The 19585-nt window shown below is 41.2% G+C and overlaps 1 protein-coding gene across 10 annotated transcripts in view; it reads left to right on the top strand.

Moving 5' to 3' along the window:
- The window catches only part of PTK2 (protein tyrosine kinase 2), a 773150-nt gene that overhangs the window by 608135 nt on the left and 145430 nt on the right, over positions 1-19585 (top strand). For 9 of the 10 annotated variants that reach the window (XM_053715391.1, XM_053715387.1, XM_053715388.1 and 6 more), the window contains 4 exons: positions 11429-11513; positions 15163-15263; positions 16006-16121; positions 18596-18696. In XM_053715391.1, coding sequence (XP_053571366.1) covers positions 11429-11513; positions 15163-15263; positions 16006-16121; positions 18596-18696 — 403 coding nt within the window. Of the gene's footprint in view, positions 1-11428; positions 11514-13354; positions 13519-15162; positions 15264-16005; positions 16122-18595; positions 18697-19585 lie in introns of those variants that run through there. The other variant, XM_053715394.1, reaches the window with a different exon arrangement.

Below are 19585 nucleotides of genomic sequence, written 5' to 3'. Positions count from 1 at the left end.
CACCCACGATGGGCGAGACAAGAGGAGGTGACAATTGTGTATGCGCGCCTTTTTCCCTTCACTTCCGACAACGGAGGATTAAGTTCTTTTGTGATCTCTTTCTAATAGGCATCTCATAAAAACTCATATGCGCATTTAGACAGAGACTGTACTCTTCTGCTTCAACGAGTGCCGGATCTGACAGTGTGGGGACGGCTCCTGCTCAGAGGTTTCAGCGGTCAGGTAGGCACCTTAGCAAAGTATTGCTGAGGTGTAGCGGTGCTTTGCAGTCTTAATCTAGCCTTCTATTCTTTCTAGCCTTAATAAATAATTAAAAGGAAAAAAGTTACCGTTTAAGATTTAAATGGACAGTAACGTTTTTTTGTATGCTTGATTTTATTAAAAGATTTTTACTTTTTCTGAGAAATTGTTTCATTGTGAGTCAGAATGGACCAAGAGGCCTTACAAACTGTCACTTGTTCCTTATGTTTGTTATGTATTGAGAGGACTTTAAGCTACATGGATAGAATTTTTTCTGAGCCAACATTTTCTAAAGAGGATGCTGTTCAGGAATCTAATGACAATGTTCAATATATGCCGCAGCTTTCTCCTCAAGCGTCACAAATTTTACCGCCCTCACATGCAGTGCCCTGCGTTTCCTCTCTAGCTCCCGCTGGAGTTACTTTAAAAGACATTGCTTCTTTCATGACTTCTGCAGTTTCAGATGCGTTGCCTGCTTTTCCTATGTTACAGGGAAAGCGTAAGTGGAAAATCAAACATTCAGTAAGCAAGGTTTCTGACGCAGTTATTGCTGTTGCGGATGCCCCCTCCCAGAAGCCTGAGGAGGGGGGATACCGTAGTAGCATCTGAAGGTGAAATTTCAGATTCTGACAGTGTAATTCCTCTTACTGATACTGAAGTAGTATCCTTCAGGTTTAAGCTAGAACACCTCCGTCTGCTACTTAAGGAGGTTTTAGCTACATTTGACGACAGCGACTCCATGGTCGTCGTTAATCTGAAGAAATCCAGTAAGCTTAACAAATATTTCGAGGTACCTTCCTCGATAGATGTGTTTCCGGTACCAGACCGAGCTTCTGAGATCATTACTAAGGAGTGGGAGAGACCGGGTATCCCTTTTTCTCCATCTCCTATATTTAAAAAGATGTTCCCAATAACTGACTCTGTCAAGGAGGCTTGGCAAACAGTCCCCAAGGTGGAAGGAGAGGTTTCCACTCTGGCTAAGAGAACTACTATACCCATAGAGGATAGTTGTGCTTTTAAAGATCCTATGGACAAAAAATTAGAGGGGTTACTCAAAAAGATATATGTACACCAGGGTTTACAATGACAACCAGCTGTGTGCATTGCTACCATTAACAGTGCGGCAGCATATTGGTTTGATGCGTTGTCTGATGCTATTAGGACAGACACTCCCCTGGATGAGATCCAGGATAGGATAAAAGCTCTTAAATTGACTAATTCCTTTAATACAAATGCTTCCCTTCAAGTTATCAAACTGGGAGCAAAGATTTCAGGTTTCTCTGTTCTAGCGCGCAGATCCTTATGGTTAAAGCCTTGGTCTGCGGATGTATCCTCTAAGTGTAAGCGTCTAGCGATTCCTTGCAAGGGGAAAACCTTGTTTGGACCTCGCTTGACGCAAATAATTTCTGATATTGCAGGAGGCAAGGGTCATCTTCTCCCGCAGGATAAGAGAAACAGACAGAAGGAGGACGTCAGAGTAATTTTCGTTCCTTTCGAAATTTCAAGGGAAATTCTTCCTCTTTCGCTTCCAAGCAGGAACAGTCTAAGCCATCATGGAGACCCAATCAGTCTTGGAATAAGGGGAAACAATCCAAGAAGCCTGCTATTGAATCAAAAACAGCATGAAGGGCATGCCTCCGATCCGGGACCCGGATCTTGTAGGGGGCAGACTTTCCTTCTTCGTTCAGGCTTGGGTTTGAGATGTTCCGGATCTCTGGGCTGTAGACATAGTATTCCAGGGAGTTCAAAAGTTTTCCTCCCAGAGGCAGGTTCCTGCTTTCAAGATTATCTGTAGACCAGACAAAAAGGCGTTCTTACACTGTGTAAGAGACCTCTCTGACCTGGGAGTAATAGTTCCTGTTCCGATACAGGAACAGGGGCGGGGATTTTATTCCAATCTGTTCGTGGTTCCCAAAAAAGAGGGAACCTTCAGACCAATTTTAGATCTCAAGAGTCTAAACAAATACCTCAGAGTACCGTCCTTCAAGATGGAAACTATTTGTTCCATTCTTCCTTTGGTCCAAGAGGGTCAATTCATGACAACAATGGATTTAAAGGACGCGTGCCTACATGTTCCTATTCACAAGGATTATCACAAGTTTCTAAGGTTTGCCTTTCTAGACAAACACTTCCAATTCGTGGCTCTTCCCTTCAGTCTTGCTACAGCTTCCAGAATTTTGTCAAATGTTCTGGGATCGCTGTTGGTTATGGGGCATTGCAGTGGTGCCCTACCTGGACGAAATCCTGGTCCAGGCACCATCCTTTCAACAAGTAAGATTCCACACAGAAATGTTGTTATCCTTCCTGCGATCTCATGGTTGGAAGGTAAATTTGGAAAAGAGCTGCTTAGTTCCCAACACAAGGGTTTCTTTCTTAGGAACAATAATAGATTCCCTATCGATGAAGATTTTTCTGACAGAAGTCATAAAAAAAATCAAAGATTTTCGATACTTGTCTAGTTCTGCAGTCCACTCCTCGGCTATCAGTGGCTCAGTGCATAAAGGTAATCGAGCTGATGGTGGCGGCAATGGACTTCATCCCGTTTGCTCGGTTTCACCTCAGACCTCTGCAGTTAAACATGCTCAAGCAATGGAACTGAGATTATGCAGACTTGTCTCCTCAAATACTACTGGAGCTGGAGACAAGGGATTCTCTTCAATGGTGGTTGTCTCTAGATCATCTCTCCCAGGGAACCTGCTTTCGCAGAAGATCTTGGGTGATTGTGACAACAGGCGTCAGCCTTCTAGGATGGGGAGCAGTCTGGGGATCCCTAAAGGCTCTAGGAGTTTGGACTATGTCTGTTCTACCTATAAACATTCTGGAGCTGAGAGCAATCTTCAGTGCTCTTCTCGCTTGGCCCCAGTTAGCCTCGGTCCAGTTTATCAGGTTCCAATCGGACAACATAACTTCAGTGGCTTACATCAATCATCAGGGAGGAATGAGGAGTTCCTTAGCGATGACAGAGGTTACCAAAAAAATTCAGTGGGCAGAAACCCACTCTTGCTGTCTGTTGGCGATCCACATCCCAGGAGTGGACAACTGGGAGGCGGACTTTCTGAGCAGGTAGATCTTTTATCCCGGGGAGTGGGAACTCCATCCGGAAGTGTTTTCCTGCCTGATCCTCAAATAGGGTCAGCCGGAATTGGATCTCATGGCATCTCGGCAGAATGCCAAGCTTCCGAGGTATGGGATGAGGTCCAGGGACCCTCAGGCGGTACTGATAGATGCCCTGTCGGCACCTTGGACCTTCAGATTAGCGTACCTATTTCTTCCGTTTGCTCTTCTTCCGCGGGTCATTGCTCGAATCAAGCAGGAGAGGGCCTCGGTGATCCTCATTGCACCAGTTTGGCCTCGCAGGATTTGGTATGCGGATCTGGTGGACATGTCGTCTCTGCCACCTTGGAGACTTCCATTGAGGAAAGACCTTCTACTTCAAGGGCCCTTCCTTCACCCAAATCTAGTTTCTCTGAAGCTGACTGTTGGAGATTGAACACTTAATTTTATCCAAGCGGGGCTTTTCAGAATCGGTCATAGAGACCATGATTCAGGCTCGTAAACCTGTAACTAGAAAGATTTACCATAAGATATGGCGTAAATATCTTTATTGGTGTGAATCCAAGGGCTACTCCTGGAGTAGAGTTAGGATTCCTAGAACTTTGTCCTTTCTCCAAGAGGGTTTGAAAAAAGGATTGACAAGTTCCCTAAAGGGTCAAATTTGTGCCTTATCTATTTTGTTACACAAACGTCTGGCAGATGTCCCAGATGTGCAATCATTTTGTCAGGCTGGGAATTGTTTGGCAATTGGTGGGTTGAGGTGAGTTAGTGTTGGGTAGGAGTACTATTCCACAGAACAGGCTTACTTCATTCTAGCACATGATTCAGAGAGTGGCACCTTCTAGTGATGGTGCTCCCAGCGTACCACTATCTAAAAGGAGGAGTAAAGGACGTCCCACAATCTCGGACGAAAATTGTGTACCCTCCAACTTTACTGCCCCTGAAATACCTTAATTTACAACAACTCTTGGCATTACAACCAGCATTTCAATTTGTAAGGCAAAAATGTATTTAAACCTGTTTCTAACTGATAATATGTCTGAGAATATAGCTACTCAAACATATATATATGCCAGCCAGTATAAGTGGGCTAATCTAAGTTCACACCACGTTAAGAAAAACACCTGGCACCCCACTGGCCTAACAAAAAATGTTTTGGGCACTGACTTTGGTAATGGGTATAGTGAAAAAATACATCGTACGTTCCTACTGGCACCAGCACCCCATCCTGGCTGTCCCTCTTTTTTACAGTCCCTGCCCTGCTGTATTGTTCTGACTTCCTGCTCCAACCTTCCCCCCTCCCAGCTCTATATACTTGCATTCTCTGCTGTTCTGCTCAGTCCCTTCTGGGACTCCCTGCCCTGCTGTATTATTCTGACTTCCTGCTCCAACCCTTCCCCCCTCCCAGCTCTATATACTTGCATTCTCTGCTGTTCTGCTCAGTCCCTTCTGGGACTCCCTGCCCTGCTGTATTATTCTGACTTCCTGCTCCAACCCTTCCCCCCTCCCAGCTCAATATACTTGCATTCTCTGCTGTTCTGCTCAGTCCCTTCTGGGACTCCCTGCCCTGCTGTATTGTTCTGACTTCCTGCTCCAACCCTTCCCCCCTCCCAGCTCTATATACTTGCATTCTCTGCTGTTCTGCTCAGTCCCTTCTGGGTCTCCCTGCCCTGCTGTATTGTTCTGACTTCCTGCTCCAACCCTTCCCCCCTCCCAGCTCTATATACTTGCATTCTCTGCTGTTCTGCTCAGTCCCTTCTGGGTCTCCCTGCCCTGCTGTATTGTTCTGACTTCCTGCTCCAACCCTTCCCCCCTCCCAGCTCTATATACTTGCATTCTCTGCTGTTCTGCTCAGTCCCTTCTGGGTCTCCCTGTCCTGCTGTATTGTTCTGACTTCCTGCTCCAACCCTTCCCCCCTTCCAGCTCTATATACTTGCAGTCGCTGTGCGACTGCGCAGCGGGGGCGCGCAGAAGGTGTGCCAAAGGTAACCCTGTCAGTGCCCGTCCGCGCCTAGACTGCACCCAGTGCCACGAACCATGATCTCCGCACCCGCCACCGCTATAACACCAGCACTCTTCGCTCTCTCAACATCAGTAAATCATCAACATGCTACCTCGCATCCCCGACGCACACCAGAGGACCATTCACCTGTCGCAACTGCTCTTTCACCGCCCTCCCGACCACAAACCTACCAAACATCCCTCACTCAAACAGCCGCGAGAACCTCAACTGCATCCTCCTCAACACCCGCTCCATCCACAAGCTTACCATCGAAATCTGGAACCTGCTCCAGACGTCGCCTTCCTCACCGAAACCTGGCTCAACCCCACATCAGCGCCGGACATCGCCGTTGCCATCCCCGATGGCTATAAAATCTCCCACAAAGACCGCAGCAACCGACCTGGAGGAGGCATTGCCATCATCCACAAACACTCCATCCAAGTCACAACCACCTCCACTGATCACTCACCAGACTGGGAACATCTACACTTCAAAATCAAGGTTAAACACAACACCACCCTCCGCTGCACCCTCAACTACAGATCTCCAGGACCACGTCCCGCCTTCTGTTACTCCATCACCGACCACCTTGCACCCCACGCCCTCGCCTCAAAGGACTACATCCTACTCGCGACCTCAACTTCCATCTAGACAACCCCAATGACCACAACACCACCAACCTCCTGGAAAACCTTGGAACCATTGGACTGAAGCAACTTGTAAATGCCACAACCCACATAGCCGGACACACCCTCGACCCGATCTTCTCCGCAGGCAACCACATCTCAGTCAACCACATAAACGAATTACACTGGACTGACCATCACTGTATACACTTCTCCTTCAACAAACCCACCACAGACCTCCGGCATCACCACCCGCCCTTCAGAAACTGGAACAACATCACCCAAGAACAACTGCACTCCACCCTGATCAAGTCCCCCCCCAGTGACCTCCACTGACGCCAACTCCTCCGCCCGCCACCTACATCACTGGATCACAGACTGTGCAAATACCCTCACCCCCCCTCTAGAAACCGTCCAGCCGCCAGCCCACCAACAAGGCCAGCTGGTTCACCCCCACCCTCCAGGACTCCGAACGCCACTGCAGACGATTAGAGAGAACATGGAGATCCAGCAAGTCCCCCTCGGACAAATCCGCCTACAAAGAAGCCGTCACCACCCACCACCACCTCATCAAAACCACAAAGAAAACCGCTATCCTAGACAGAATCCACGCCAAAACCCACAACAGCAAGGAGCTGTTCACAGTCATCAAGGAATTCTCCAAACCCAACAGTGATACTAATGGCATCCCAACCTCCCAGGACCTCTGCGACAACATCGCTACTTACTTCCACCGCAAGATCATCAACATCGATGACAGCCTTGAGCTCCAGAACTCACCACTCACCGCCGACCCACCCACAACCACCTCACCCAAACCCGCCACCGTCTACGGACTACCTGGAGCACCCTCAACATGGAGGACACACTCAGAATCATGAAATCTATCCACTCTGGAGCACCCTCAGAGCCCATGCCCGCACCACATATTCAACAAAGCGGGTTTTACCCTCGCCCACGAACTCTGCCTCACCATAAACTGCTCCATCAAAACTGGCACCTTCCCAGAAGACTGGAAGCATGCAGAGCTGAAACCCCTGCTGAAGAAACCCACAGCTGACCCCATAGATCCTGAAAACTACTGCCCCATCTCTCTACTCCCCTTTCCAGCCAAAGTAATCGAGAAGGCCATCAATGCACAACTTGTTGACCACATCGAGACAAACCACATCTTGGACCCCTCCCAATCCGGTTTCAGGAGCAATTACTGCACCGAGACCGCCCTCCTCGCCGCCACAGACGACATCCGCGCCCTGCTCGACCAAGGAGAGACTGCCGCCCTCATCTTTCTAGACCTCTCAGCCGCATTCGACACTGTAGCCCACAGCACCCTCCTCACGCACCTACACAATGCTGGCATCTGCAATAAGGCCCTGGAATGGATCACCACCTTCCTCAGTGGCATAACCCTGAAAGTCAGACTCCAACCCTTCTCCTCCAATCCCACAGCAATCAGCTGTGGCGTACCCCAAGGCTCTTCTCTTAGCCCCACCCTCTTCAACATCTACATGGCCCCCTCGCCGGCATCGTCCGACAACACAACCTCAACATCGTCTCCTACACCGACGACACCCAGTTAATCATCTCACTCACCCGAGACCCCGCCACCGCCAAGAAAACATCCACAAAGGACTTACAGTAATCGCCACCTGGATGAACAACAACCGTCTCAAACTCAACACTCACAAGACCGAAATCCTCCTCCTCGGACCCACCAAATCTGCATGGGATGACTCCTGGTGGCCCACAGCCCTCGGACACCCTCCAACTCCAACACACCACGCACGAAATCTAGGCGTCATCCTCGACTCATCACTTTCCATGGACCGCCAAGTCAACGCCGTCTCTTCCACTTGTTTTCACATACTCCACCTACTGCGAAAAATCTTCAAGTGGATCCCCACCGAAACTAGAAAATCTGTCGCCCTCGTCAGTAGTCGACTGGACTACGGCAATGCACTCTACGGCGGGTCCACCATCAAGCTCCAGAAATGACTCCAACGCATCCAGAACACCTTGGCCAGACTCATCCTCGACATCCCTCGCCAAAACCACATCACCAAACACATAAGGAACCTACACTGGCTCCCCGTCAACAAGAGAATCACCTTCAAGCTCCTAACCCATGCATTCAAGGCCCTCCACAACATCGGTCCTGAATAAATCAACCACCGTGTCAATTTCTACTCCCCCTCCAGACAACTCCGCTCTGCCGACCAAAAACTCGCAGTCATCCTCGCATCAAGAAAAAAACAGCTAAAACAGCTGGAGGAAAATCCCTCCCGCTGCACCTCAGACAATCCACCTCCCTTACAAACTTCAGGAAGGACCTCAAGACCTGGCTCTTCGACTGAATCGTCATCCCTTAGCCCCCCTCTCCCCCCCTCCCATAGCGCCTTGAGACCCTCACAGGTGATTAGTTTGCGCTTTACAAGTACCCAATAGAATAAAATAGAATTAAGAGGGATAGATATGAACAACTGTTGCGTCTTTTGTATTTTAATGATAATGCTGAGTGCTCCCCAAAGAAATGACCCCTTGCATGATAGGCTACACAAGATAGGCCCCCTGATAAAAAAAACACCTGTCATAAATGTTTTCAGAAAATTACACCCCTGACCAGATCGTATAGAGTGGTCCCACCCGCTCTATACTCATCTCCCAAGTGCATGCACAACGATCTAAACTATTGAGCATGCGTGAAACGCCAATGTCAACAACTCCTGCGCATGCGATACTATTCAATCTAAATCATCATAAATGTGTTGTCAAAATAATAGCCTGCGCGAAACGGGAGCACGCTTGGAGTCCTAAACAGAGGATAAGACAGCAGCACAAGCGCATTTAAAATATGATGCGGGTGACGTAAATCGACTGCCGCCTAACGGCCAGATTTTCAATTAGTGTTTTTGAGAACGTGATCAAATAATAATAAAAAAATAAAAAAAACGGGTTGACTTGGATTACATTAAAATTGGGACTTCATATGGCGATGACTTTTAAAAACGTTCAATGTGAAGAAGATGATGAATGAAACTCATTTATTTGGCAAATAGAATTGTATTCGAGTTTGTGATACAGTTCATACACTATAAAGCTTTTATCAAATATTTTGTTTAACCAGACCCCTAATCCTCCCACATTTGAACTAGAGAATGTCCAGAGACTTTGTGGCAAACACATTCCTTGTAGGATCCCCCACAACCTGTAAAAAATCACCCCAGAGTGCAGTCTGTTACAAAAAAGGAGTTAGGAGGGACTCTAGCTACTTTTACCCTTCCTACCCATCTCTACCTGGCCTATGTATTACTGACTTGTTATACTGACTACTCTGACTTCTGTTTCCCCTAATGTCGACCTGTCCCTGTTTATATTAAGCCCACCCACTCTAAGGTCATGATAAAGTGACTACACAACTCAACCCCGTATAGAATACCCTGGGTTATCTACTTTTGCAAATGGTCTGCTATCCTATCCTGCCAAACTGTCTCAGAGCAACGTAGGCCCAGGAAATCAATGTATCAAATTTCCGTCTTCAATCAGCGCTCTAGTTATACGTCATTTTTGTGGTAGCTAGAGCACTGTTCAAAGAACAGTTTAAACCGTTAGCTGAATAAAAAAACAAAAAAAATGTTTTAAGTTGGCGGCCGGAGCACGGGGTATTAGAATGGCATGGCTAGACTAAAAAGTAAGTTACAGCACATCTTCATTACAACTGATAAACTCCATCTAAATATTGTTTACATTAAGGGTTTGATTTTACAAAAGGGTAAGTTTATCATCACTTTAAGGACAAAAGAAAATTGTCCAAGTTCTGAATGTAAACAAAACCTAGAATTTGAGCAATAGGTTTGATTAACCATAATTTACCTCTTTCACAAGTGCACCCACACTTATGATATATTGTTTTTTAGAGGACAAATAGGTCTTTCTTTTGATATCACATGTTTATATATGATCTATAATTTTAACCCCTTATCGACTGTGAAGTACCTTATACGTCACCGGTCGTTAAGGGTTTTCTTTTTTATAATAGCTACAGCGCATCTTCATTACAACTGATAAACTCCATCTAAAATATTGTTTCCATTCCGGATCTAATTATAAAAAGTGGAAAATTTACCATCACTTTAAGGGGTTAAACAAAGTGTGCTTGTTATCTCCCGGAAAGCCGGTCCAAACTTTCATCCCATGGGTCTATAAGTAGATCACACTGACAAAATTAACAAAAAATGTAGACCCCTTGTTATTAACCTTTTCCAGCCATTAGGACATTCCATGCCGTCCTAACTGCACTGGGCTTTAGCGCTGTTGTTATGGCATGGAACGTCCTAGCTGTTTGACTGTACTGAAGCCAGTGGCGCTTACGGGTTGGGATCGTGGCATGTAGGGGGTGCCTAGCATCATAGGGACGCCCCCCTGACCCGATCCCATCATTGAAATCTTACCATCGTATGCACAATCGTGTAATTTCAATTTGTTTACATCGGTTGTTCCTATGTAGACAATTTAGACCCGACACAAAAGAGTTAAAGTATGGAAACCCCTATTGCAAATTTTTGTTTTCATTTGTAACCTTTAAGAGTATGATAAACACAAGTCTGCTATTAATTTCTTATAGTCTAATCTGATGAGCCAGGATGTATGTTTATCTACTAATGAAATGTCTGAGAGTAGACTTTATTATGCAGTCAGCCCATCCTGCTAATTTGTGCTGAAGTTATTTCATTTAATAGATCTCAGTAGGGATGTGAAGGCGTGTTTGCTAAATGGAGCTTATCTATTCCTTGCTCAATTTGGTAATGCTGTGCCCTACTGTTCCCAGTGTCACTTTTACACATCACATAAGAGAGCAGAGAGTGTTTTTATATCCGCAGTCTGGGGTTCTATAATTTACCTCCTAATTATGTTTGTTTTTTTATTATGTGTTTATAATTATTTCATTTATCCTTCGACATTTGCCGTTAGTACATTAAGTTGTGGCTTTAGATATAACTGCCTGTAAATCAGTTGTAAGCACTTGTTTTATGGGGCCATTTGGAGAATTCTTGATGACTCCAGTTGTGTGTGTTCTATATCGGACTGTGAGATAGTAATTCCAATATATAAATATTTATGTATATATGTGTTTGTTTATATATGTTACGGGTAAAGTCAGAAATCCGGGTAAACCTGACATTACCCAAGCGGCTGTGTGTAAAGCCCAATGTAATGTAATTCCCCCATCTACACTATCTTTTTTGCTCTTCCCCCCTTCAAACCCCCCCCCCCCCCCCCCAAGTTGGAGGCAAAAAATATAGTAAAGATGTGTGAATTACAGTGCATCGTATATATGTTTGATGCAGTAACTCAATGCACTCTGAGAAGATTTATTATGTTACATCAGGCTTTACCCACAGCTGCTTGGATTATGTCAGGTTTACCCGAGTAATGCTAGGATTACCCATTTCTTATTTTACCCGCAACATATATATATTATTTTTTATTTGTGTTTTTTCTTTTACAGGAGAATCCAGCAATGGCGGTTGCAATCAAAACATGTAAGAACTGCACTTCAGATAGCGTGAGGGAAAAGTTCCTACAAGAGGCCTGTAAGTGTTAATTCTATCTTTTTTCACGTACATCTGTGTGTAGCAAATAACATTGTTTCTTTTTTTGTCTTTCTTTAAAAATCAAAATTAGACTTTCACGATTCAGAAAGGACATGCAATTTTAAACAACTTTGCTTTGTTCTATTGGTATTCTTTATTGAAAGCTAAACCTAGGTAGACTCATATGCTAATTTCTAAGCCCTTGAAGGCCGCCTCTTAGACTATCCCTTTAAATAAGAACGTAAGTGGGTTAACTTGTTCTGCTCAGGAACCATATGAGGGGAAAATGGTGTTTAAGAGCTAAAAAGTGTCTTAGACTATAAGGAGCCTTTGCTGCTTCAGGAAAGTAAACATAACGCTAATTGTGCAAGGAATATGAGCTTGAATGAATGGATTCCTTTTAATTTAGTAGTATGCTAATGAACATCTCTTGATAAAACCCAACTGAGGCGAAATGCGTCAGGATTATGGGGTGAAGGAAAGTTGTTTCTCTTTAATGAGATTCTGCTTTTTGAGTTTTTAGTAATGCATCTCTTCTATTTACTTTTGCTTATTAATTTTTAAGGTAATTTTAACAGCCACTATTGGAAACCCTTTTGGATAATCCTATGTTCCATACAACTTTGTTTGAACAGTCTAATTTTGTGTCTGTGTTATATCTGTCCCTATTGTCCTCAGCAGGAGAGTGAGATAACCTGGAAACTTAAGTAAAAACATGTCAGTGCTCATTACTTTATAGAAACTACGTGAAATTTAGAAAACGCAGATTTCAGAGTTAAATATCAGGAAAGGGGGAGTAAATAAATAATAATAGTATGTGGCAAAGTGTTTTAATTGCACATAATTTAACACTTTATATTACAGTCTCCTACTGGATATCCCTCTGAGGGAAATAGTTCTTTTACTACCCTTCTACCACACTGTTAAAGAGACATTAAACACTAAATACATTTTATAAGTATAGTATGTGGTTATTCCCCACCTTTCTCTAGTCATGGGTTCAGCCATGTTGAAATCTAGTTTTCACTACATTCCAGTGCTGATGTGTTTGCATTCTCCTTAAGATACCAGCAATGAAACCTAGGTTCCAAAATAGTGGCAGCACCTATTATTAGAGGGAGCTGCATGAAATGTCCCTTTAAAAGCAGCAGTGCACTACTACTGGGAGCTAGCTGAACACTTCTAATGAGCCAGTGATGAGAGGCATATATGTGTATCTACCAATCACCAGCTAGCTCCCAGTAGTGCACTGCTGATCCTGAGCCTACTTAGGTGTGCTTTTCAAAAAAAGATACAAAAAGCACAGTGTAAATTTAGTAATAAAAGAGAATTGAAACGTCTCTTGAAATTGATGTTCAGTTTTAGTTTTAAGTTCTATGCCCCTTTAACATTACTATATACCACACAGCCATTGTTTGTTGAATTTAGTGACCATTTGTGTGTGCTCACCCATGTGTTCAGTTAGGAACCAGTAGTGCATTGATGTTCCTTCAACAAATGATACCAAAAGAATGAAACAACTGATAATATAAGTAAACTGGAAATTTGTTTAAAATTGAATGTTCTACCTAAATCATGAAAGAAAAATTGTGGGTTTCAAGTCCCTTTAAAGTGAAGTTCTAACCTGGATCATGTAACTGTATAAGCCAGATATGACCGTGTCTGCGAGCTGCTTATTTGTTTCTGATCAGGTTTCATTTATAATCTATGTCAGTGTACCAGGTTGGCGTGAAGCATTTAAACACCTGTTAAACCATTTAGTGGTCATACATTTGCCCAGTTTTACAGCAGGATCAGTTATCCCATACTGAACAAGCAGCTGCTTGACCGCTATGTGCGTTCTATAGCTTTGTAGTGACTGTGCACGTACTAACGAGACACTAAATGGCTCCAACGCTCTAAACAGAACACTGAACATTCACACCCGAGGAAGGTTCCCATTGTTACAAAATGTGTTACACGTACAAAAACCCTTTATCCAGACTGCTGCTGGGAAACGGAAAAGGTTTGGATTTCGGAATATTTGTATCTCTGAAATGTAACCGCTTGAAGAGGGGAAACAACAATATCTTATGTCATTAGGCAATATTTCATTGTTATAATACAGTTTATGGATTGCACGCAGCCTATCATTTTAGTACTTTAGTATACATAGTACCCTCAGAAAGATAGTGCAGTACTGTAATCAGAAAGGTAATAGTTGTGGTTGTAAATAAATAGACTGGCATTTACATTTAGAACACAGAAATCAGACACAGAAGATTGGGACTTGCTGGTGGGGAGAATTGGTCATGTCTTTGAATTTTATTTTGTAAAAAAAAAAAAAATATTAATGAAAGTCTGGATTTCAAAATATTTCTGGATCTTGGAATTACAGATTTGGGGATTTGTAACTGTATTATTTACTGCAATACTATTATAATTATTATTATTATTAGTGTCATCTGACATCACTGAATTGTTTCTGTATGTCTGTCTATTGTGTATATCTATTCTATCTCTAGATCTATCTCTCCATCAGTATGTTTGTCTATTGTGTATATCTGTTGTATCTATCTATAGATCTATTTATCTCTAGATCTATCTATTTATCTATAGATGTATCTCTTTATTAGTATCCCTGTCTATTGTGTATATCTATTGTACTGTATATATCTATTTATCTAGAGATGGATCTCTCTATCAGTATGCCTGTCTATTGTGTATATCTATTGTATATATCTATTCATCTAGAGATCGATCTCTCTATCAGTATGCCTGTCTATTGTGTATATCTATTGTTTATATCTATTTATCTAGAGATCTATCTCTATCAGTATGTCTGTCTCTCTTTCATGCCCATATATAGGGGTAATGTTTCCCTCCATTATGCTACTAAATTTGTTATAAAAATGTTCCACAATATTTTGCAGCCACCAGACTAGGCCACTCATTGTTGATGCACAAATGGTGCATTTATTATTTGACTTCTGCAGTTTCTTACTTGAATGGCACTATATAATATAAGTGATTTCCAGTATTGAACACAACAGTGATTTAGACCTTGGTAGTCATTCATACAAAAATGTTCCACAAACAGTGATTATAACCACTTAAAGGGACAGTGTACTTTAAAACTGGATTCCCCTTAATAGGTTTGCAATGACTTGTTATACCAGCTGAAGAGCATGCAATTAATGGGAAATTGTTCCTTTAGGTTTGTTTTTGAATATGAACTAGCTGGTTTTGCTCTTTGAAACCACAACCCATTAAATGGGTTGAGCTTTCAGGGACGTCAATTCTCCTTACATTATCACTCTCTATATACACACACACACACATACATAGCCTACTTATCTTATCTCTTTATACTTAGAGAGAACAACTGAAAACAATTATTTAAAGAAAAGCTATTGATGCATGGGATCATCTTCCCAAATACCAGGCAGACACAAGCACAAGGGAAGCTTTAGGTTGTATACTTTAGATCTAAGCTTGAGTAGAACAGATTGGGGCTTTTGGTTGTCATTTACAGTATAAAGTGTAATGCTTATATATAGCCAAGGACCATCCGGTGATGGGGAGATTTCTAGTTGGTTCCTAAACGCCACGTGCAGTTTTCAGACACTTTGTAAAGAAGTAACACAGTTTTTTATTGGTTTTCTTGCAGTAACAATGCGCCAGTTTGATCACCCACATATTGTGAAGTTGATTGGAGTTATTACAGAAAATCCGGTCTGGATTATCATGGAGCTTTGCACACAAGGGGAGGTAGGTGTCTGGTCTTTGTGGCATAAGTAGGGGCTGCTTCTCATTTTCAGATGTTTTATGCCGAGTTATGAGCAAGATCAGGACAACTATGAAGCTTAATTTGAAACCAGTGACATCAGTTTTCAAGGTTCATGTTTGTTGTGGGGTTCAGTATCACCCATTGTATTGGAAATAAAAGGATTTATTTGGGTTGATCATATTTCGCATATTTATTCTTTATACATTTTGGTTTGACTTGAAAAATGAACCATAAGTGCCCCCTAGTGGAGTGTTACCTACTACTGTATTACCATTTTATTTGACATTAATTAGAATTAGTGTTTTCTGACCAAACATAACTAAATCATCACTCAGTTTGTTTGTTTTTATTAAGTTGCAAAAAGCACATTGTGATCTTTGAGAGGAAATTAAACAGAATTGCTGCATATTGGGGGACTACATTGTATGAGTTTGATATTCTAAGAACAGTGTCTCTGTGCTGCATTGTGTTTGTTTATGGCTTAAAATTCCATAGCAACAACAAAATATGGAATCTGTTGGTACTCTCCAAATAACTGATAATATTAACCCTTTAAGTACACAGCTTTCAGTTTGCTCAATTGTTTTATGACGGAAAAATTCCGTCATATGTCCTTAAGAGGTTAATGTGTACCAATTCTGTTTCTCCCTTGTAATCTGCTGCAATGTCACATATATACATGTGTTTTATGCTATAAAATGTCTTCCTTTCTTTTCCTTTAAGCTAAGATCCTTTTTACAAGTAAGAAAATATAGCCTGGACCTGGCATCCTTGATACTATACGCGTATCAACTCAGCACAGCACTTGCCTACCTGGAGAGTAAACGATTTGTACATAGGTAGGAATGTTACTAAAATTCATTTTCTGTCTTACACTCAGCGATGTGCCAAGCTGAGGTGGGAGTGGTTTCAGGGTTAATGTGTCACCTGAAGAGTCTTATGTATCCTCTGTTTCATTAGCTCTCACCAGTTCTTCTTCATGACTTTATTTAGCAAACCAGAAGTTTCTCACCAGTCTTAATTGTTCATACCTGCCATGTAAAAGTATATACAGCACTGTGAGGTAGGGACCGGTTTTATAGTAAGGCCTTGTGTTATCCAATCATAAGGCTCCTATTGGCAACATATTTCATAGGCATTAGGATTAGGACTTGTATCTGTATATAAAATAAATGTTCTAAGAGCATTTAAAACTGTTGTACAGTTTTGTGGTTAAGGAACATACCCCTTTAAATATACCTCTCAAGTATATTTATTTTATTCTTTTCGTGGTGGCTTGTTACGGACAGATATAAATGAGGTCCTGCTATGATCAGTCACTGTGTAGCAATTGTAGGGTTAGTGTTCCAAAGTCTGCAGGAAGCACTCCATCTTTTATGATGGGGGCAGTTGGGAATGCTTTATGCGTAAATATATTTAAAAATGAAATGTAATTTCTGATAACAACAGGCACGATTCAGCGTCTTCGGTAAGTGAAGAAGAGACAGGAAAACATTTGCTATATTAATAAAACAGATACAATTATGTGACTAAACCTTTACCTAACCTTTACCTAACATTTTTTATTAATGTCATGACATTTTATGATGATCATGTGACTTAATAAATGATATTATACATGAAACCCCATTTTATAACATGAATGTAATTCTACTGTAATGTTTCAGATGGGCAACAACAAAAAGAAAAACAGCTAATTTGATGCAAAACCGAAAAAAAACTTAAAAAAATATTTTTTAACAAAGATCTACAGGCCTATAACTGTATTTTACATACAAATACTATGTATGTTACTAGAATCTCTATAAGTAGTATAGTTTATAGAAAAGGAGTCTAATTATCGCAGGATAAATTGCAGGACATTTATTAGGATGGCACATTACAATTCGCATATTAACCTCAATGCCAGACAGCAGCTGCAAAGCTAATAAGATAATCAAACATACACAGGAGGATAGATGGCCTGAGTGCCATGTAATTTGCCCACTTGAACAAAGGGCACCTTAATTATTAAGAATTTAATTTGATTAGAAATGATGCCATTTTGAGAAGGTATTTTGTTTACTGTATTCTAAAATATAATGTGTATTTACAGGCAAACGTTTTAACTTAATACTTGTACAAATATTGCTGATTACCTCTTGATCTTTGATTAAAATAGGTTTTGCCAAAAAAAAAAAGTGTGTTTAAAGGGACACTGAGCCCAAATTTTTAATATGGTGATTCAGATAGAGCATGCAATTATTTAGAAATTTTGTAATTTGTTCCTATTATCAATTTTTATTCGTTCTCTTGCTATCTTTATTTAAAAAAGAAGTCATCTAAGCTAAGGAGCCAGCCAGTTTTTGGTTCATAGCTATGGACAGCACTTGTTTATTGGTGGGTGAATTTATCCACCAATCAGTAAGGACAACACAGGTTGTTCACCAAAAATAGGCCGGCATCTAAACTTACATTCTTGCTTTTCATATAAAGATACCAAGAGAATGAAAATATGATAATAGGAGTAAATTAGAAAGTTGCTTAAATTTGCATGCTCTATCTGAATCACGATAGAAAAAAATTTGGCTTCAGTGTCCCTTTAAGTCAAGCTTACTGTGAAGGGAGGTGGTAATTGCAGATTTTTTTATTTATATATTTACCCATTTGTTCAGAATCTATTCATTTACTACTAGGGTATTCACCTAATCACTCTATTGGGCAACCAATGGGTTAACACAGTGACTAAAACATGGAGTCTACACATTTTTAGTTCCACTTTTTCCTAGGGCACATTCTTAGTTTTGCTTTTCCCCCCAGGGGCCTCAAAAATATTTCAGAGGACCCCACGTCCTTTGTCTTTTTCTTCTTTACAGAATTATTTGTGATTTCCTAACCAGAATCTTTGAGCATCCATGTTTTATACTTAAAATGTAAATGTTTGTTTTAATATTTAAAGTTTATTTTTGCATGAACAAAGTAGATTGAAATCTTGTAAACTTACATATTACCCTGCAATACAGAGATATCTATGCAGTGTTTTAAAAACATTGCTTTTTTCCTTTCTCACCCTTTACTTAGAAAGGGATCTTGGCTTCACCAATAATGTTGTTAGTAACATACAATACCTATGTACAGGTCCTGATTGGCTGAACAAAATGAATCTCTTTTGCCAAATTGAAAGGACGTCTGTGCTACAGAGTAAAATGTAAGTTTACTTATTATGTTCTCTAGTTTGTTGTGATACCAATAAAACTGCTTAAAAGTGTAATGTTGTGTATAAATGCCTTATTTTGTTCCGGCAAGTGTTTAAATACCTTTGCTTGTTTCGCAGGGATATTGCTGCTAGAAATGTATTAGTCTCTTCTTCTGACTGTGTGAAATTAGGAGACTTTGGGCTATCTCGATATATGGAAGACAGCACTTACTATAAAGGTAAAAGGATGCTCTTTGCAGTTTAAGTATCTGTCATTAATTTGGGGGTAATCACCATGTTTTATTCTTACATATGTTATCATTATGATCCCAGGAAGCTGAGACATGAGTTGCACATGCCTGGAAAAATAATGTTAAATTAAATAAATATATATATGTATCTCCCTTTGCAGTATATTTTCATTTATTTATGTTTTCCCCTTTTCCAGTAATTAAACTCTGAAATTGTGGGGTTTTCCAGTTCCTGTTAAAAAGTGGAAGAGCAGAATTCAGTCATTGGTTCCACACTCTATTTACCCATTTATAGCTGCCGCTAATTTGCCTCAGCAAAGAAAACGACCTAGGTTACAACATGGAGGTGCTTATTGCTTTATGTAAACGTATTTATATTTAAACAACTAATATAACGAACTAAAATACAACTGCTTATCATATTATAAGTCTAATCTTTGACTTTAATACATAAGTATGTTCTGTTTTATAGAAAGGCACCATTAACACTATACAGATGTGACATTTATTGTCACGATATAGCATCTGCAGATATATTCCTTGTGATCAGTGGAGCACAGTGCTTATATTACTATTTATTGTGTATTCTAACCTTTCTCCCTGCAGTTGCCATTTGGACCTGACAGTACCATCTCTTTAGCTAAGAGTAACAGTACTCTGGGCATTTACTTTTAAAGGTTTTGGATGATATAAATGTATACCATTTAAAGGGACATCATTTTTCTTTCATGATTCATATAATGCGAATAATTTTAATAAATGTTTTTTCTTTATTTTGTTCACTTGATATCCTTTAAAAGCATTCCTAGATAGGTAGCGTGCAGGTGTCTGGATCACTTTATGGCAGCAGTTTGAAAAATGCTTTTAACAGTGTTAT

This window comes from Bombina bombina, chromosome 5 (assembly GCF_027579735.1).
Source record: "Bombina bombina isolate aBomBom1 chromosome 5, aBomBom1.pri, whole genome shotgun sequence".
Taxonomy (NCBI): domain Eukaryota; kingdom Metazoa; phylum Chordata; class Amphibia; order Anura; family Bombinatoridae; genus Bombina; species Bombina bombina.
The sequence above is the reverse complement of the archived record's forward strand: the minus strand, read 5'-3'. Positions and strand labels throughout refer to the sequence as shown.